Source organism: Kwoniella bestiolae, chromosome 5 (genome assembly GCF_000512585.2).
Source record: "Kwoniella bestiolae CBS 10118 chromosome 5, complete sequence".
NCBI classification, from domain to species: Eukaryota; Fungi; Basidiomycota; class Tremellomycetes; order Tremellales; family Cryptococcaceae; genus Kwoniella; species Kwoniella bestiolae.
The window spans coordinates 823,072-838,318 of NC_089245.1; the positions used below are offsets into that span (position 1 = coordinate 823,072).

At 46.9% G+C, this 15,247-nt stretch overlaps 5 protein-coding genes across 5 annotated transcripts; 2 read left to right on the plus strand and 3 right to left on the minus strand.

Moving 5' to 3' along the window:
- Positions 1 to 172: 172 nt before the first annotated feature.
- I302_106693 (uncharacterized protein) lies at positions 173 to 3,093 on the minus strand (the record flags this gene model as incomplete). The annotated part of the gene is made up of 2 exons (XM_019192657.1): positions 173 to 2,230; positions 2,302 to 3,093. The coding sequence occupies 2 exons, from the start codon at positions 3,091 to 3,093 to the stop codon at positions 173 to 175; spliced, it is 2,850 nt and encodes a 949-aa protein (XP_019045654.1).
- Positions 3,094 to 3,887: 794 nt separating this feature from the next.
- On the minus strand, positions 3,888 to 4,637 carry I302_106694 (uncharacterized protein; the record flags this gene model as incomplete). The annotated part of the gene is made up of 1 exon (XM_019192656.1): positions 3,888 to 4,637. The coding sequence occupies one exon, from the start codon at positions 4,635 to 4,637 to the stop codon at positions 3,888 to 3,890; it is 750 nt and encodes a 249-aa protein (XP_019045653.1).
- Positions 4,638 to 5,520: 883 nt separating this feature from the next.
- On the minus strand, positions 5,521 to 8,605 carry I302_106695 (uncharacterized protein; the record flags this gene model as incomplete). Its single annotated transcript, XM_019192655.1, has 11 exons — positions 5,521 to 5,629; positions 5,708 to 5,911; positions 5,992 to 6,116; positions 6,178 to 6,346; positions 6,402 to 6,503; positions 6,566 to 6,854; positions 6,914 to 7,315; positions 7,385 to 7,639; positions 7,693 to 7,768; positions 7,824 to 8,196; positions 8,256 to 8,605. The coding sequence occupies 11 exons, from the start codon at positions 8,603 to 8,605 to the stop codon at positions 5,521 to 5,523; spliced, it is 2,454 nt and encodes an 817-aa protein (XP_019045652.1).
- Positions 8,606 to 10,173: 1,568 nt separating this feature from the next.
- On the plus strand, positions 10,174 to 13,126 carry I302_106696 (glutamine-fructose-6-phosphate transaminase (isomerizing); the record flags this gene model as incomplete). The annotated part of the gene is made up of 13 exons (XM_019192654.1): positions 10,174 to 10,180; positions 10,247 to 10,354; positions 10,424 to 10,699; positions 10,763 to 10,780; positions 10,837 to 10,994; positions 11,123 to 11,276; positions 11,339 to 11,569; positions 11,633 to 12,418; positions 12,478 to 12,539; positions 12,595 to 12,650; positions 12,724 to 12,809; positions 12,872 to 12,994; positions 13,056 to 13,126. 13 exons carry the CDS (start codon positions 10,174 to 10,176, stop codon positions 13,124 to 13,126), a joined length of 2,136 nt encoding a protein of 711 aa, XP_019045651.1.
- Positions 13,127 to 13,730: 604 nt separating this feature from the next.
- I302_106697 (uncharacterized protein) lies at positions 13,731 to 15,230 on the plus strand (the record flags this gene model as incomplete). The annotated part of the gene is made up of 7 exons (XM_019192653.1): positions 13,731 to 13,791; positions 13,863 to 13,936; positions 13,989 to 14,010; positions 14,069 to 14,261; positions 14,386 to 14,628; positions 14,678 to 15,012; positions 15,076 to 15,230. The coding sequence occupies 7 exons, from the start codon at positions 13,731 to 13,733 to the stop codon at positions 15,228 to 15,230; spliced, it is 1,083 nt and encodes a 360-aa protein (XP_019045650.1).
- Positions 15,231 to 15,247: the final 17 nt, after the last annotated feature.

Consider the following 15,247-nt stretch of genomic DNA (forward strand, 5'->3'; position numbering starts at 1 on the left):
GAACGGGAGTTGGGTTCAGTGACTTTTGGTGGTTTAGTTTTCATTCAGATCTTGTTCTACCTTGTAGATCAAGATAGATGAAGCTCGCTTGCATATTATCATGCATATAGACTATACATTATTCCATTGGACGTTATAACTAAGAATACAGAATACAACGATTACAAAAAGACTAATTACCAGCCATTCGAGAAGCCTTAAATCTCGATACTTTTTTGGGTTTGACAGGTTCAGTCGATGTCACTTCCGCTGTAGCGGTAGCTGGTGGCGGTGGCGGTACAGATGTGTTGATAGGTAGGCTAGGTGACATGGGCGATTCGGGTACTAAAGGGATGACAGGTGGTTTCGTGGTAATCTTTTCCTTTTCCTTCGAACTACCTTGCTCTTCAGTCGATCCTTTATCTTCCTGAGCCTCATCCCGATCTGATACTTGATCAGTGATTGATGTGGTGTCACCCCCAAGAATAGGAGGTAATGATCTCTCCCAATCCTCCCATTGCCTCCTCCTTCCTTTCTCCACAGTCTTCTCCTCCCTATCCTTCCTCTCCTGTTCTATCAGCTGAGCAGTAGATACTTCTAGACCCATCAATTTCTTCATGACATTCTCCCTATTCTCCCTCCTCTCTTTCCGTTCTTTATTCTGTGCCCCTTCTCCCTTCCCTTCTTCATCCTCTTCGCCTTGGTCTTCATCATCAGTTTCCAGCGATTCCTCACCAGGTGCCAAAACCAAATTCCCATTCTCCAATTTCCCGACCCTAATGAATCGTCGTAGATCCTCAGGTTTCGGATTGATAATCATCGGTTCGCCGTATTCCGAGATTCGGGGTAAACCCAACATCACCCCTCCCTCTCCCTCCTCCCCTTGTTCGGGTTGATCGTCGGAAGGATCATCAGGATCACGATTAAGTGGTTTATAGCTCTGTCGTCTATGATATTCCAGCGCCACCTCCCTAGCTAATAATGCTTGATCGAGATCATATTCGTCCTCTGAGCCTGTCGAGTATTCACTGAACTCTTCGTCTTCCTCTTCTTCCTCGTCATTATCTCCTTGACTATCCTTTCTCTGCATATGAGTATTATTGTGGTTTTCACCATTGGTGGTATAATTGGTCCGTCCCACAGTAGTATCAATCAAACTCTTCCGGGGCATAATCACCCCATTAGGTCCGGGTCTCTCATGGATCTTGAGATTATCCAACCGCTCTTTCACTCCTTGTTGGACGATTGGCGGTTTCTCCACCACCCCAGATTTGATCGTGTTTGTCCCCTGACTTTCAGAAACTTTCGGTAGGTTCGGCATCCTACAAGAAGTAGTCTGGATATTCGGTGCAGAAGCGTCTATCGTGGGTTGACCAAGTCTCTGAGAGAACAGACTTTGTTTCTTGGTTGGAGGTGGATCGTTGAAGGCTTTTTTCTGATCGCTCTTACCAGGTGTAATGGTAGCAACAGTCGATGGAGGCTGGCCCCTTTCACGTACAGTGTCTTGAACGGCATTCGCCATCAACTGACTCTTACGTTCCTGCAATGTTTGATCTGTAGTGACAGGTGTGATGGTCGTACTGGATGACGAAGGTCGATCCAAAAACCCTCTCTTGAACCCTGCAAACCCTCCATCTCCCCTCTGCCTGGGCGTAGGGGCAGGAATAACCGGAACGGGTTTTACGCTGAACTCCCCCTCATCTTTGGTATCTTCGTCGGATACACCAAGAGGAAGGGGGAACCCGAATCTCTTACTCATCTGAGAGAGGGATTCAGCGGGCGCAGGAGAGGCAGGTGGAGAAGGAAGGGATGGATCGAAGGTTACTGATTTCTTGCGTGTGGGGGGATTGTGCGGTTTAAGGATCGATTTGGCAGGTGCAGGTAGGGAGGATGAGGGACGGCGTTCTCTCACGGGAGGAGAGGGCGGTGTGAGTGGTGTGACTGAGGACGATGGTTTTGATGGAGCGTCGGGTTGAGAGGAGGAAGAGCGTATTATGCCGCCTTTGGCTTTTATAGGTTCTTTAGTTGGAATATCATCCTCATCACTCGAGGTATCTTCGTTGAACAACCTCCTCCGTAAGGCAGCTCTACGAGCTACAGCTTCGTCTGAGAAATAATCATCTTCTTTTTCTTCTACTGATGCCTCAGCAGCAGTGCCGGAAGAGGTGGACGGGGGAGGGGGCGGTCCGATAGTTTCGCCGGACAGGGTTTCGCGGATCTCGTGGATTGGTAGACCCTCTTCGTTGAGTGTCTGCGAGAGTATCATGGAGTCAGTCGTATGATCGATACATGGGGCAACGATGAAGTGTCAGCGAAACCTACTGTATCGTCGCCGTGGTTGCCTGAAACTCCTACTTCTGCATCTGAACCTTCCTCGTCATCCAATAACTCAACCAGAGAAGCAGCTGACTTGTCGGTCTCCGTCCCCTTCCCTTTTCGGTCTAGCGGTTTTCCAGGCTGAGGAGTGTTCTGCGTACTTGCCAGATTGATATTCTCATCTTTGGCTACTGGTGACTTGATGTTATCCTTCGACTGGTCATTCGGCATCTCAGAATCTTCTGCCGTGTGGGTAGGCTTGACTCCGACATCTACTGGTGCTGCTTCCTCTTTCTCGTTCGATTTAACAAGATCCTTTTCTTGCTTTTTCTCAGGAGGTGAGATTGAACTTGACGGTCCAGACTCCATCTCAGGCAATCGATGAAATACCTGATGAAATCCAACACTAGGAGCTATCAACCTCTTCTTCCTCTTACCCACCACCGCCGACACTCCACTCTCCAATCCTTCCAGCACACTAGGTCTAGCCCGTCCCTCAGGTAGTCTGGCATGTTCCTCCAACAACCGCTCCTTCCTCCTTTGAACATATTGGGAAGCTTCCAACGCAGTCATATCTACCCAATATCCTGCACCGATGTTCACCCTAATATCGTTCGTATGTACCACCTCACCCAGGATTGACGCCTTGGATCCCAGGGGTATACGTACGGGATGAGTGGTCGAGGATGTGAGGTGTTGCAGGCGGAGGGAGAGGTGGTCCAGGGCTTGGAGGTGGGATTGGAGGGATGGGGAGGATGGGAGGATGGGGAGAGTGAGTGGTTGGGGTGGGGAAGACATGGTGGGTTGTGTTCCCTTCGTTCTTGTTCTTGTTATTGCTGATACAGCCGGCAGAGGGTCATGTAGTCTTTTGTTGAGGTGAGGCTATGTATGCCTTGGTCATGTATAACCAAGAATGATCAAGGTTGGGAAGACATCGCACTCAAAGGTTAACTTGTACTTACCCGGATACACTACCGCACAGAAAAAGCGATGATCACGTGATACCACGGTACTCTGGGTTTGTGTCAGGTATCTATCTGTAGAGAGGAAAGAGGACGCCCAGTAGATGGGATGATGCATACATTCGCTTTATGAGAATAGGATGACTGCTTGCGGTGCTGTAGAGACAATGTCCAGATCAGGCTCAGCATGTGATTTGTCAGAGAGGGTGACGGCGAAAAGCGGAAGGAAGGGAACAACTACCAACATCTCATCTCATCTCAGTGGACGATCTGATCGTTGGGGTTATGTCGACCGTGAGGAGGATATACATACACGTTCATGGAATTGTACAAAAAAAAGAGATCTCAGTGTTATGGTACAAATGATCGAAAAGACTGTGATATCAACATTACAGAACACAACACTCTACGTAAAATCACAGATATACAGAACTGCACGCGATATCTTATGGGACTGAGCCCCCAGCTGAAACAAGAGTCATTCTCCTTATCTCTGACAGTCATGGGAGATCCCCCTGTCCTCCTATCCTATCCGAGCGGTATCGAACCATCCTTTCCAATTCCCCATGTATAACCCAACAGTGAGCGGGTTCGCATCTATCCATCTAATCTTTAATCCCTTCATGATCCTCATGTGAGCCCCGTATCCTTACCCATCTCTTCTCCTTCTTGACTCCTCCCATCCTTCGACGTAGCCGTTGCAGCCTCCAGCAACCCCAGCACATGCGGTGTCAAGCCCCCATTCCCAAGTCTCGACAACCTATCCGCCAAGAAATTATCCTTCCCCCATACCCATCTAGCTCTTATCGTTATCTGATATTTTTGTATCAAATCATCAATCTCTTCGAATGTTTTGGTGACTTTTGGGCATCGAGCCTTGGGCGTTATGATATCTCCGTCCGTCCTCGCTGTGTTGCCTGATCGTACGATAGAAGTTGTAGCAATCCCCCCAAACCCCGCACCCAACCACAAGCCATTCGAGGTGAAATACCTTCCCCTCCCTTTCCACCTCAACCCCAGTCCCAACCCCAGCCCCATCAAGTTCCCCAACTCATATTTTCGTCTAAGTACCTGATAAACCTGATAATTATCACAATAACACCAAACCTTCTTCCCCCTCAACCCCTCACCCCACTTCTCCAAACTCCTCAACAGCGCCATAGCCTCTATATACTCTGTTGACCCCTTCCCTCCCGCCAGATATTGATGTTTATCCTGCCATACGTCCAATGGCTTGGACTGCGGGCCTAGGTGTCCTCCATAGCCTTTTCCGGAGGCGTCGGACCATATCTCCCATCTGTGTGAAAGGGGGAGCAAGCGGAGGAGACGGTCCCATTTGCGGAGGAGTTTGTAGGAGATGGTTGAGGAGAGTTTGGTCATGGCGGTGGGTATGGTGAGTGGAGTGAGTCTGTCTTAGATGAGGAGGCAGAGGCAGGTTGGTTGTTGGATGGTGATTCAGTTCGATATGCTTTGTCTTGCGTGAGGAGGGAGAGACAGGTTGGTTGTATAGGAAGCATTCGATTTGATCGGAAGGATTACAGGATTACAAGTTACTGGGTTGTAGCAAATACAACGTTCGCATTCTGTCTGTGGAACGATGTACGAATGAGCATCAGCATCTGGAAGGGGTTTAAGCTGTACCCTGCGAGTACAAGACAAAAGAGACGTCCACTTTCGACTTACGATTGAATAACTATAACATCATAAACGTGTCTCCTGTCTTATCTTTCCTTGCCATTCAAATGATTGACGCGTTTCCGATTCAGCTTGACTATGTTGCTGCCCCTGGATGCCAGGAGGGTACTCCTATATTGATATTCAGGTATGGCTTTGATATTCAGCTGTTATTGATGTACGATGCATCATGCTAGTCGTACTGATAACATACTCAACGAGATAACTCATCACGTTTGCTATAGATCGTCAATGACGTTCCAACTCGATCACCTTTCCATCTTCGGTCATCGCCTAATCGTAAACATCACCCGGCACCCCGATTACCGGACCTATCACCAAGCTTCCTCCCCTTCTGCTTCAGTGCAGACATGCTACCCTCGCAGATTGGATTATGTACACGGGTGGTTCATCAACATGTATACATGACATGAGATAACATAAAATGCGGGTCTACAAATAACAACAAGACCATCGATCATACTATTTCACAACGAATACAAGACAAGGTATCACTGAAAAACCAAATAAGAAAGAGCGAAACCGAATTATTAGTCTAGGAGGAACAAGTATAAAGAAGGGAGAATAACTAATGAGAGATATACTGGAAAACAAACGAAACCTCTGGTAATCCCAACTCAGCTCTAAGGAGATCATCGTGCATCTTGCCCAGTTCCGAATTAGGGAAATGATTCCATCTAATCACCCACCAAAACCACCCATCAGCGTCAAATCCCAGTGTGAGACCCTTTGATAGAGGGGAGAGCAAAACTTACGTGCTCGCATCTCCATATAAAAGTGCCGGAGCCTTCACAAACTGTTTCCCATCTCTACACCTCTTACATTTATATGTATCGTGGGTATCACAAGCTGTCTCGGCATTGTACTTGAAAAGTTGTCTCAAGTCATCTTGAGTGAAGTGTCGGGCGGTATCTTCAGCTTCATCCACTACGCATGCGGAGAGGTTCTGCTTCTGACATCTGCGATTGAGTGAACCCATAATCAGCACAAGTGACACCTCAGACATGCAATGGTATTAGAGGTGAAAAGTACGACTCACTGTCTCTGGAAGATCTTCTCTTCGATCGTACCGGTAGTCTGGAATCGATAAACGAAACATTCCTTCTTTTGACCGTCTCTCCACACTCTCGCTAAAGCTTGTTGATCACTCGCAGGGTTCCAATCCTATCAGGTACACCTTGTCAGCCAGAACCTACCGATAGAGATCGGATCAAGGAAAGCTTACAGGATCGAAAAGTACCAATCTGTTGGCTCCAATGAGGTTGATACCACATCCACCAGCTTTGGAAGAAAGCAAGAAAACGAATTCTTTCCCTTCTGGATCGTTGAATCGAGATACGATCTTCGATCGTTTGGGGACGGACATCGACCCATCCAGTCGGAGGTAGCCATATCTACAGTCGCACAATGAGCTACATTACCACAATGCACTTTCACTTGACAGCTCACCTGTTATTCCTGCACATCTTCTCCATAAGATCCAATGTCTGAGTGGCATTACTGATAAGTACGATCTTATCATTGGTGTGATTTCGAATGTGAGCCAGCATCCTAAAGGTAGAAAGACAAGTCAGCTTTGGTTTCTTTATTCAACCGATGAAGGGCTAGCTAACCTTTCAAGAACCACAAATTTGCCCGAAAGACTACAGTCCACCGTCCTATCTCTGCCCTTCCCATGGTAGTCATCAGGTAAGACATTTTCACTTCCAGGTAAATCTTCAGGCAAATTGAGCAAATCGGGATGATTAACAAGTTTTCTCAATAAACCGATAGCTTTGAGAGGTTGAGAGTCTTTTCCTCGTAAGAGTCGTTGAACATCTTTGGAAGTGACGAAAAGGTTATATAATTTCTGCTGGAGAGGCGACGGTCGACAGAAAACCACATGCTCGTATTTGACAGGAACTACAGTTACCATATTAGCGAGTTGTACCCCTACTACAAAGGATGGTGGAACAACTCACGGTATTTGGACAATAGATCGTTGGTCCGTCTAATAATGAATTTACTGACCAATCCACCCAACTCCTTCAACTTGGCATCACTCTCAGCCTTGTCCTTATCAGACGCATCGGCATCTCTACCCCTAAGAATCTTCAATTCAAAATTCTTCTTGAAATCACCTTTCGATCCCAGGTACTCTGGATTGGCAAAATTGAGCAAAGCGAAATATTCCGATAGATCGTTTTGAATCGGTGTACCGGTCAAGATGACTCGTCGTTGCACTTTAAGGGAAGTGAGAGCTTGAAAAGTCAAAGTATCGGCATTCTTCAATCGATGGCCCTCATCAGCTAGTAGAAGACCAATTTCACAATTGGCTAGTTCCTCTTGAAGCGTTCGAAGGGTTTCGTACGATACAATCATGACTGGAGTTTAGTATTCGATCAGCTTGCATGCCCGTACGTCAGTCCCGAACGCAGAAGAAGCTGACTTACCTGGGAGAGTAATGTTTCGTCCATGTGCCTGTACCCATCGCCTGACAGCTGGAATGAGTTCCGCTTTTCCTCCCTTCCCATCGACCACCATGGGGTTGACGGCTCCGGGTCCAAGCCATTTGACCAGCTCGTTTGCCCAATTACCGACCAGGGAAGTAGGACAGGCGATGATGACCTTCTCACATGTGGGTTTACCAGCGAGGGGAGATTGTTTCAACAAAGTCCACAAAAGAGCGATACATTGAAGTGTTTTACCTGTAAAACAAAGATAAGCTGATGACCAGATAAAGGTAGAATGCTTGGCTTACCGAGACCCATCTCATCCGCCATGATACATCCCCAGGCATTGGCAGCCAACAGACCGGTCGTACATCGATATAAGAACTGTCTCAAAGGAATTAGCTCCTCAAGCTGAAGTAGGAAACACGACAAGGCTCACCTTGACACCCTCGATCTGATGCGGTCTCAAAACCTTTGATAATCTAGGATCAATAACGACTGGTACTTTGACTTCCTTCTTATCCTTCTTGACGTCCACTATACCGAGAATGGCTTTCAACGATTTATGTGGTCCTCTAGCTTCTTCCTCCTTCTTTCTCAGCTCTTCCTCTGCTTTCGCCGCGTCGATCTCTTCAGGAGGCGGTCTATCATCTATCGTAGGGTCGAATAGCACTATAGCTGTGTCTGCCATGGGATCATGTAATGGCCTAGGAGTGAGAGTGGGATGACGTCGAGCACCGAGAGAAGCGTGGGAGAGAGCATGAATGATAGGTTCGGATGATTTGGGATTGAGCATCACTGGGATGGAAAAGCTGATCATTGCAAAATAAGCTTGGGCCTTTCACTGACACCTAGTCTTGGCCGAGCTTACCTCTTAGTGAACACCACAGTCTTTTCCTTCGGTGCAAATACTGGAAACTTCCTATTGCACCATTTTGCCATATCGCCCAGTACACCATCCTCGCCATATTCCTTATTACCCATGGCGAACTTCCCCTTCTTACTTGGTTTACCATCTTCGTCAGAATCACTATCGTTGCCACCCCCTTGACCCTTGTATGATACCGCCTTTCTCTTTCGAGTTGGCAGAGCTGATTCACGCTTTGATATAGCTGCTGAAGGTGGTTTGAACGCTTTGAATGTGACTAGACCGAACCCTCCTCCGGTGGCGGATGTCACGGGTGGATCGCCGTTCTTGTTTGAGAGTGGTCTTCTCAACATTTTGGCGGTACTAAAACTGGAACTGCTGTGCGGGTATCAAGAAGGGATATGAGATGTACACTAACAAGAAAGAGCTATACTGTGTAGGATGAAAGATGATTGAAAGAACAGATGAGAAGAGAAAAAGCAAGAAATATGAACATGACACGAAATGATAATCATCATCGATCGTAGATGAGTGTAAAATGGAAACAAGTCGCGTCAACCTCACTCGTTAACAAAAATCCAGTCAACCACGCAGAGACCTCCACCACGTGTATTTACAAGAAGAAATGACGTGGATATTTGGAACATAGCATACAGCATCCAGCGTTCTCATCTCGCTTATCAAACAAAGTCGGTGGGTGTGTTATCAGGAATTCGAGGTTTGTTTACGCCCCTTGTCGTCATACTACATGCATCGCCCTGTTCCTCCCTGTGATTGACACGCGGGAAATCCCTTGATCACTACAGTGAACCCAAGCCAAGCTAAGCGGGTAAAGCAAAGAGAGAGGTGGCAGCTGCTCATGGTTACATCTCACACCTTCCTAAACCAAACTTCAAGCCCATCCTCATCCTAGAATAGAATATAGAAATACCAGGTCAACAATTATTTTCAGTCAGCACTGTTCGAATCTTTCTCATCCTTCTTCTCTTCGCAATATATCCCTATATAATTACTCTTCATTGCGGTAGTACCGTACAGATTGATACCCGTATAACCAACCACTCAATCCAAGAAACTTTAATATATCCCACTTTACCTCTTGACTCTGAAACGCGTGCACCGTTCACGAGCCTACCTTTTTTTCTCCTACCCTCCCTTTCCTCCCCTGACGTAGTACAACCAGTATTCCATTTTGAATAGAACAGAGTACAACACATCACACATTCAATCCATATCATACCATCTCACTCTTCATCCTATCTCTCTCTCTCTGTCATACACCATACACCAAGCATACATATACACCTACCCACATCAACGCAACGCATAGCCAGTCTTTCATTTTCAATCACAAACAGATTTCTCAGCCTAGTGAAGATTCCATTTCTTGGTGAGTGACTTTGTCTATTTCAATTCCACAAGCACAGCCCCTTCCACGTTCCCTTCACTTCTCCTCACTTCACTATCCTCATCCATATCTCTGGCATATCAAGGACTTGTTCGGATTTATCATCTTAACAGTTCAACAGTGGGAGTAGGGCACAGCTGATATCTTGCTTCCTTTCCGCCATATACTCTCACCCAACGACACACAAACTCGCTTCTTATCCCAACCACCCAAACCACATCTCACATACACAATCCCTTTGTCCTCGCCCTCCATCGCCCAATTGGCCATCTGTCCCCATCTCATCCCCATTCACACACGTAATTATCGAATCATCACCATACTCACACCCTGCTTATCATCAACCTCTTCTTGTTCAACGCAAACGGCAACTCCCATCTCGCTAAACTTCCTTTGATAAATTCACTAAAACCCACCATCTCAATCACTGGTCCGACTTGTATTCAAACAGCATAAATCCATTTTGCATCATCCTATACCTCCCTTCTTACCATAATATCAAGCTAGTTCATCATGTGTGGTAAGTGAATTTAACCCTCAGACTGAAAGAAGAAAGAGAAAAGACTGACCGGGCGCCGGTATATAGGAATCTTCGGATACTGTTCGTTCCTCGTCGAGAAGGATAGGAAATACGTCTGTGATGTGTTGTGTAACGGTCTCGCAAGACTCGAATACAGAGGGTATGATAGTGCTGGTGAGTACATTGCTGCCCTCTTCTAAAGTGGAGTAAAGACGTGGAGATCAGTGCTGACTGCGGAAATAGGTATTGGTATCGATGGAGACACCCCCACCTCCCCCTTAGTCCTCTTCAAGACCGTTGGGAAAGTCGCTTCTCTCAGGAAAGATATTGCAGAAGCTACTGCTACCCCCTCTCCCGCTCAAGGAGAATCAGCTGATCCTCAAAAAGTCGACATGAAGAAGGTATTCTTATCTCAAACTTCCATGGCTCACACCAGATGGGCAACCCACGGTGTACCTTCCAACACCAACTGTCACCCTCATGTATCCAATGTTCTCACCGAATTCAGTTTGGTTCACAGTGAGTTAGCCTTCAACCTGTTCCGTAGTGGACTTCTGAACTGACCCTCTATTGCGATGGTAGACGGTATCATAACCAACTGTAAGCTTCCCTACCCATCTGTCGTCCCAGGATCGAAGCTGATCACCACACTATAGACAAAGAACTCAAGCTCGTCCTCTTGAAGCGAGGTTACACCTTCCACACCGACACTGATACCGAAGCCGTCGCCGTACTCTGTAAATACGTATGGGACAGTCAACCCCACAAGAGATTGAATTTCACTGAACTGATCAAGACCGTCATTAAGGAGCTTGTGAGTTTTGTGTCTCCAACTACACTTTCTCGTTATAATCTATCATCATTGCATTACCCCTATATTCCTATCACCCAAGAAATTATTCGAAAAGATCGTCGCTTACGGTATATGTCTCTAATTCATAGGAAGGTTCCTTCGCCTTCGTCTTCAAATCCACTCACTTCCCTGATGAGATCGTCGCCGCCCGAAGAGGTTCACCATTGCTCATCGGTGTCAAGACAGACAGAAAGTTGAAGGTCGACTTTGTAGATGTTGAACTACCTACCAACGAGGAGCGAGGTGAGTAACACTATCATACCTGAAGTTTCTGCCGAAAGCTGACTCCAACACAACTGTCTTAGTCGACGGTGTCGATGCTGGTGGTCTCCTGGCTGTTCCCAACTCTGTTGCCGATGGACACGGTGCTGCTGGACCCAAGCTCAGAAGATCCCAATCCAGAGCTTTCCTTTCTGAGGATGGTATGCCCCAACCCATCGAATTCTTCGTTGCTTCCGATGCTAGTGCTGTCATTGAGCACACCAAGAGAGTGCTATATCTCGAAGACGATGACATTGCCCACATTGCTGAGGGAGGTGAGTGGTATCACCTCACGTGTACTGTCTAGATTTATGAGCTAATCCGATAACATACCATAGAACTCCACATCCACCGACTCAGAAGAGATGACACCGTCTCTTCGGTCCGAGCCATCGAACATCTCGAAATCGAACTTGCCGAAATCATGAAGGGACAATACGACCACTTCATGCAAAAGGAAATTTACGAGCAACCCGAGTCGGTCGTCAACACCATGCGAGGACGAGTCAACTTTGACACCCGACAAGTGTTGTTGGGTGGTCTTAAGGCTTATCTTCCGGTGATCCGACGAGGTCGACGATTGCTATTTGTCGCTTGTGGTACCTCTTACCACTCCTGTATCGCCGTCCGAGGTGTCTTCGAAGAACTTACCGATATCCCCGTCGCTGTCGAATTAGCATCTGATTTCCTTGATCGAAGAACACCAGTATTCAGAGATGACGTGGCTATCTTCGTTTCTCAATCTGGTGAGACCGCGGATACCATCCTCGCCATGCGATACTGTCTCGAACGAGGTGCCCTCTGTTTGGGTGTAGTCAACACTGTCGGATCGACACTTTCCCGAGAAACCCACGCCGGTATCCACATCAACGCTGGTCCCGAGATCGGTGTCGCCTCAACTAAGGCCTATACCTCTCAATACGTCGCTTTGGTCATGATGGCTGTCCAACTGTCTGACGACTCCATCCTCAAGACTGCGAGAAGACAACAGATCATCGATGGTCTTCATGATATCCCTGCTCAGATTCGAAAGGTGCTAGCTATGGATAAAGCTCTCCAAGAGATGGCTAAGAGCATGTTGGCCAAGGAGAAGAGTTTGTTGATCATGGGTAGAGGGTATCAATGTGAGCTGCTCTTCCAACCGAGAATACAGGTAATACAGCTGACTTGAATGCGTGGACAGATGCGACTTGTTTGGAGGGTGCTTTGAAGATCAAGGAGGTCTCATACATGCATTCTGAGGGTGTAAGTCGACTTATACGTATTGGGACTTGAGTAGTCAGCTGACTTGATTGTACAGATTTTGGCGGGAGAATTGAAACATGGTCCTCTTGCTTTGGTCGATGAACACCTTCCGTGAGTGACCCATCTGCAGCGGGTAGAATGCAATTGTTGTACAAGGATCATCAGCTGATTGAGGAAATTCCAGTGTCATCTTTATCATGACTCGTGATTCTTTATACCCTAAGGTCCAATCTGCTTTGGCTCAAGTCACTGCTAGAAAAGGACGACCAAGTGAGCTGATTCATCATCCACAGAGCTTTTGAACCACCAGCTGATCAAATTGTCCTGAACAGTCATCATCTGTAACGAAGACGACGAGACTGTATCCGATGCAGCTAAATGTATCAGAGTACCTCAGACTGTCGACTGTCTTCAAGGATTGATCAACGTTATCCCTCTCCAACTACTATCTTACCGTGAGTGACTCGTAACACAAATGATAGGAATAGGACTGATGGCCATGGTGAATATTCGTAGACTTGGCGGTAATGAACGGTGTCGATGTCGATTTCCCACGAAACTTGGCTAAATCAGTTACCACTGAATAAGCAACTGCGATCTGGCGACCACGACATGTCCGATGATGGGCTTCTCAGAGGTTTTTTGTGCATTACCAATCATATACATAACCCATAACCTTACAAAAACAAGTTTTGTTTTGTCTCTCTCTATACCAAAAGTATCAACAGCAGTAGTACATGGACTTTTGGTTTTTTCTTCTTCTGTGATTTGTCAAACATGATTTCTGTTTTGTTTTGTTTCTGTTCACTCTTAGCATTTCTTTTTCATAAGTACCCTGCCTCTTTGTCATGTATATAATGAGTGTCCGTCTGCGCTTGGACTCGTACAATACTGGTTGTGTTGGGTTGATTGCGGTTTCATGATTCGGATATCACTCATGAGATGCTTTAAAGGTATTCATCCAGATTCTCATGGATACGGTACAGGACCGAGCCCTCCCACTACATGGCCATATGCATCTCACTAGAGAGGGTTCGAATATACATGACACGCTGTCGTCTGATTGATGAGGAGCCAACACATCGAATTGCTTATCTAGTTATCTCAGGCACGACCGCCCATTTACATCAAAAACCCTCAATTGGTCAACTTTGAATCTGCCTCTTATCTTTTGTATACCTCATCACCAATATGCAGGATCAGAATCACGATGAGGAGACTGCGAATACATCAAGACGGATAGTAACTTTTGGTGAGTTTGAGCTAGATATCCGACCGGTCTGTCGAAGCGATCTGGATAGCTCATTGGCATTCCATGTTCAGAACAGTTCATTGTCGATACATTTACGAGGATAGGTGAAGATGGGGTAGAGAGGGCAGTAGATCAGCCTGATCAGGTATGTAGACCCGTGTTCATGTTCCGATACGAGTACTAAAGCCTTGAGGCAGATAGGCGGAGGAGGAACGTACGGTACGTCTTTTCCCTGATACCGCTTCAAGAATGATGGATCGCTGATACCCCCGAATAGCTATCATAGGATCAAGGATGTTCGTACCCCCCTCAAGGCTGGGTATGATCATCGACTATACTCCCTCGACTCTTCCTCAAAAAATGCGAGATACTCTGAACGAGTATGGGCAGGAGATGTGGGTATTTAGAGAGAGGGGGGACGGTCATCCGACTGCTAGGGCTGTTAATAGGTACAACGGACAGACGAGGGGGTGAGTGGTCCTTCACTGTATATTCAAACCCCCTTGTATCATGAGAAATAATTTGAGGATGTTCAATACAACCATAATCAAGGAAATTGCTTATCTGATATGCAATACTCTAATTCGGAGATAGCTTCGAATACCTCACCAAACCCCTACTTCTCACCCCCCATTCCCTCCTTTCGACCCGCCTCGCAAACCCCCTACCATCCACACTCCACATTATCTCATACCCCGCTCCGAGGAGTGAAGGTATCCTATCAGAAGTGCAACAGCTGAAAAGAGAGAGGGGTTGGGATCCGATGATAGTCTGGGAACCTGAGGAAGAGAGTCTGGAGGTATTAGAGAGAGTAGCGAGGGATATCGATTTGATAGGGTGAGCTGCCTCTCCCTAACAGAATGGACGATAGCTAACAATGTCTCAGACCGAATCATCATGAAGTCCTCCGACTATTCTCGCCTGCCATTTCGCCCTCTCCCACCGAAGAAGAGCTGAAAGAGGTATACATCAATGCATGTAAGAGATTGGTATCGGTCAATCCTAAAATCGGCGTAGTAATCCGCTGTGGTCACTTGGGATGCTGCTATGCCTCTACTCCCCCTTCCCGATCTGAAGTAATGGTCAAATGGGTGCAGGCATATTGGAACCCCCAGAGAAGAGGTTGGACAGAGGGAGTAGTGAAAGATCCGACTGGAGCTGGGAATGCATTTATGGGTGGATTGGCAGCTGCTCTGGATTCGGGAAAATCACTGGATGAAGGTGAGCGAGTCTCGTCTTAGGTTGGGATGGGGAGGAAGCTGATACGTACGATGTGGGGGGTAGGCGTGATTTGGGGGAGTGTAGCTGCTTCGTTTACTATTGAGCAGGATGGGTTGCCTATGATCACCAACATAGATGGAGATGGGGATGAGCTGTGGAATGGGGAGGATCCCTGGGAGAGGGTGAGGGAGATGAAGAGAGATATGGGGATGATATGATGCCTGGGAAATTTCTG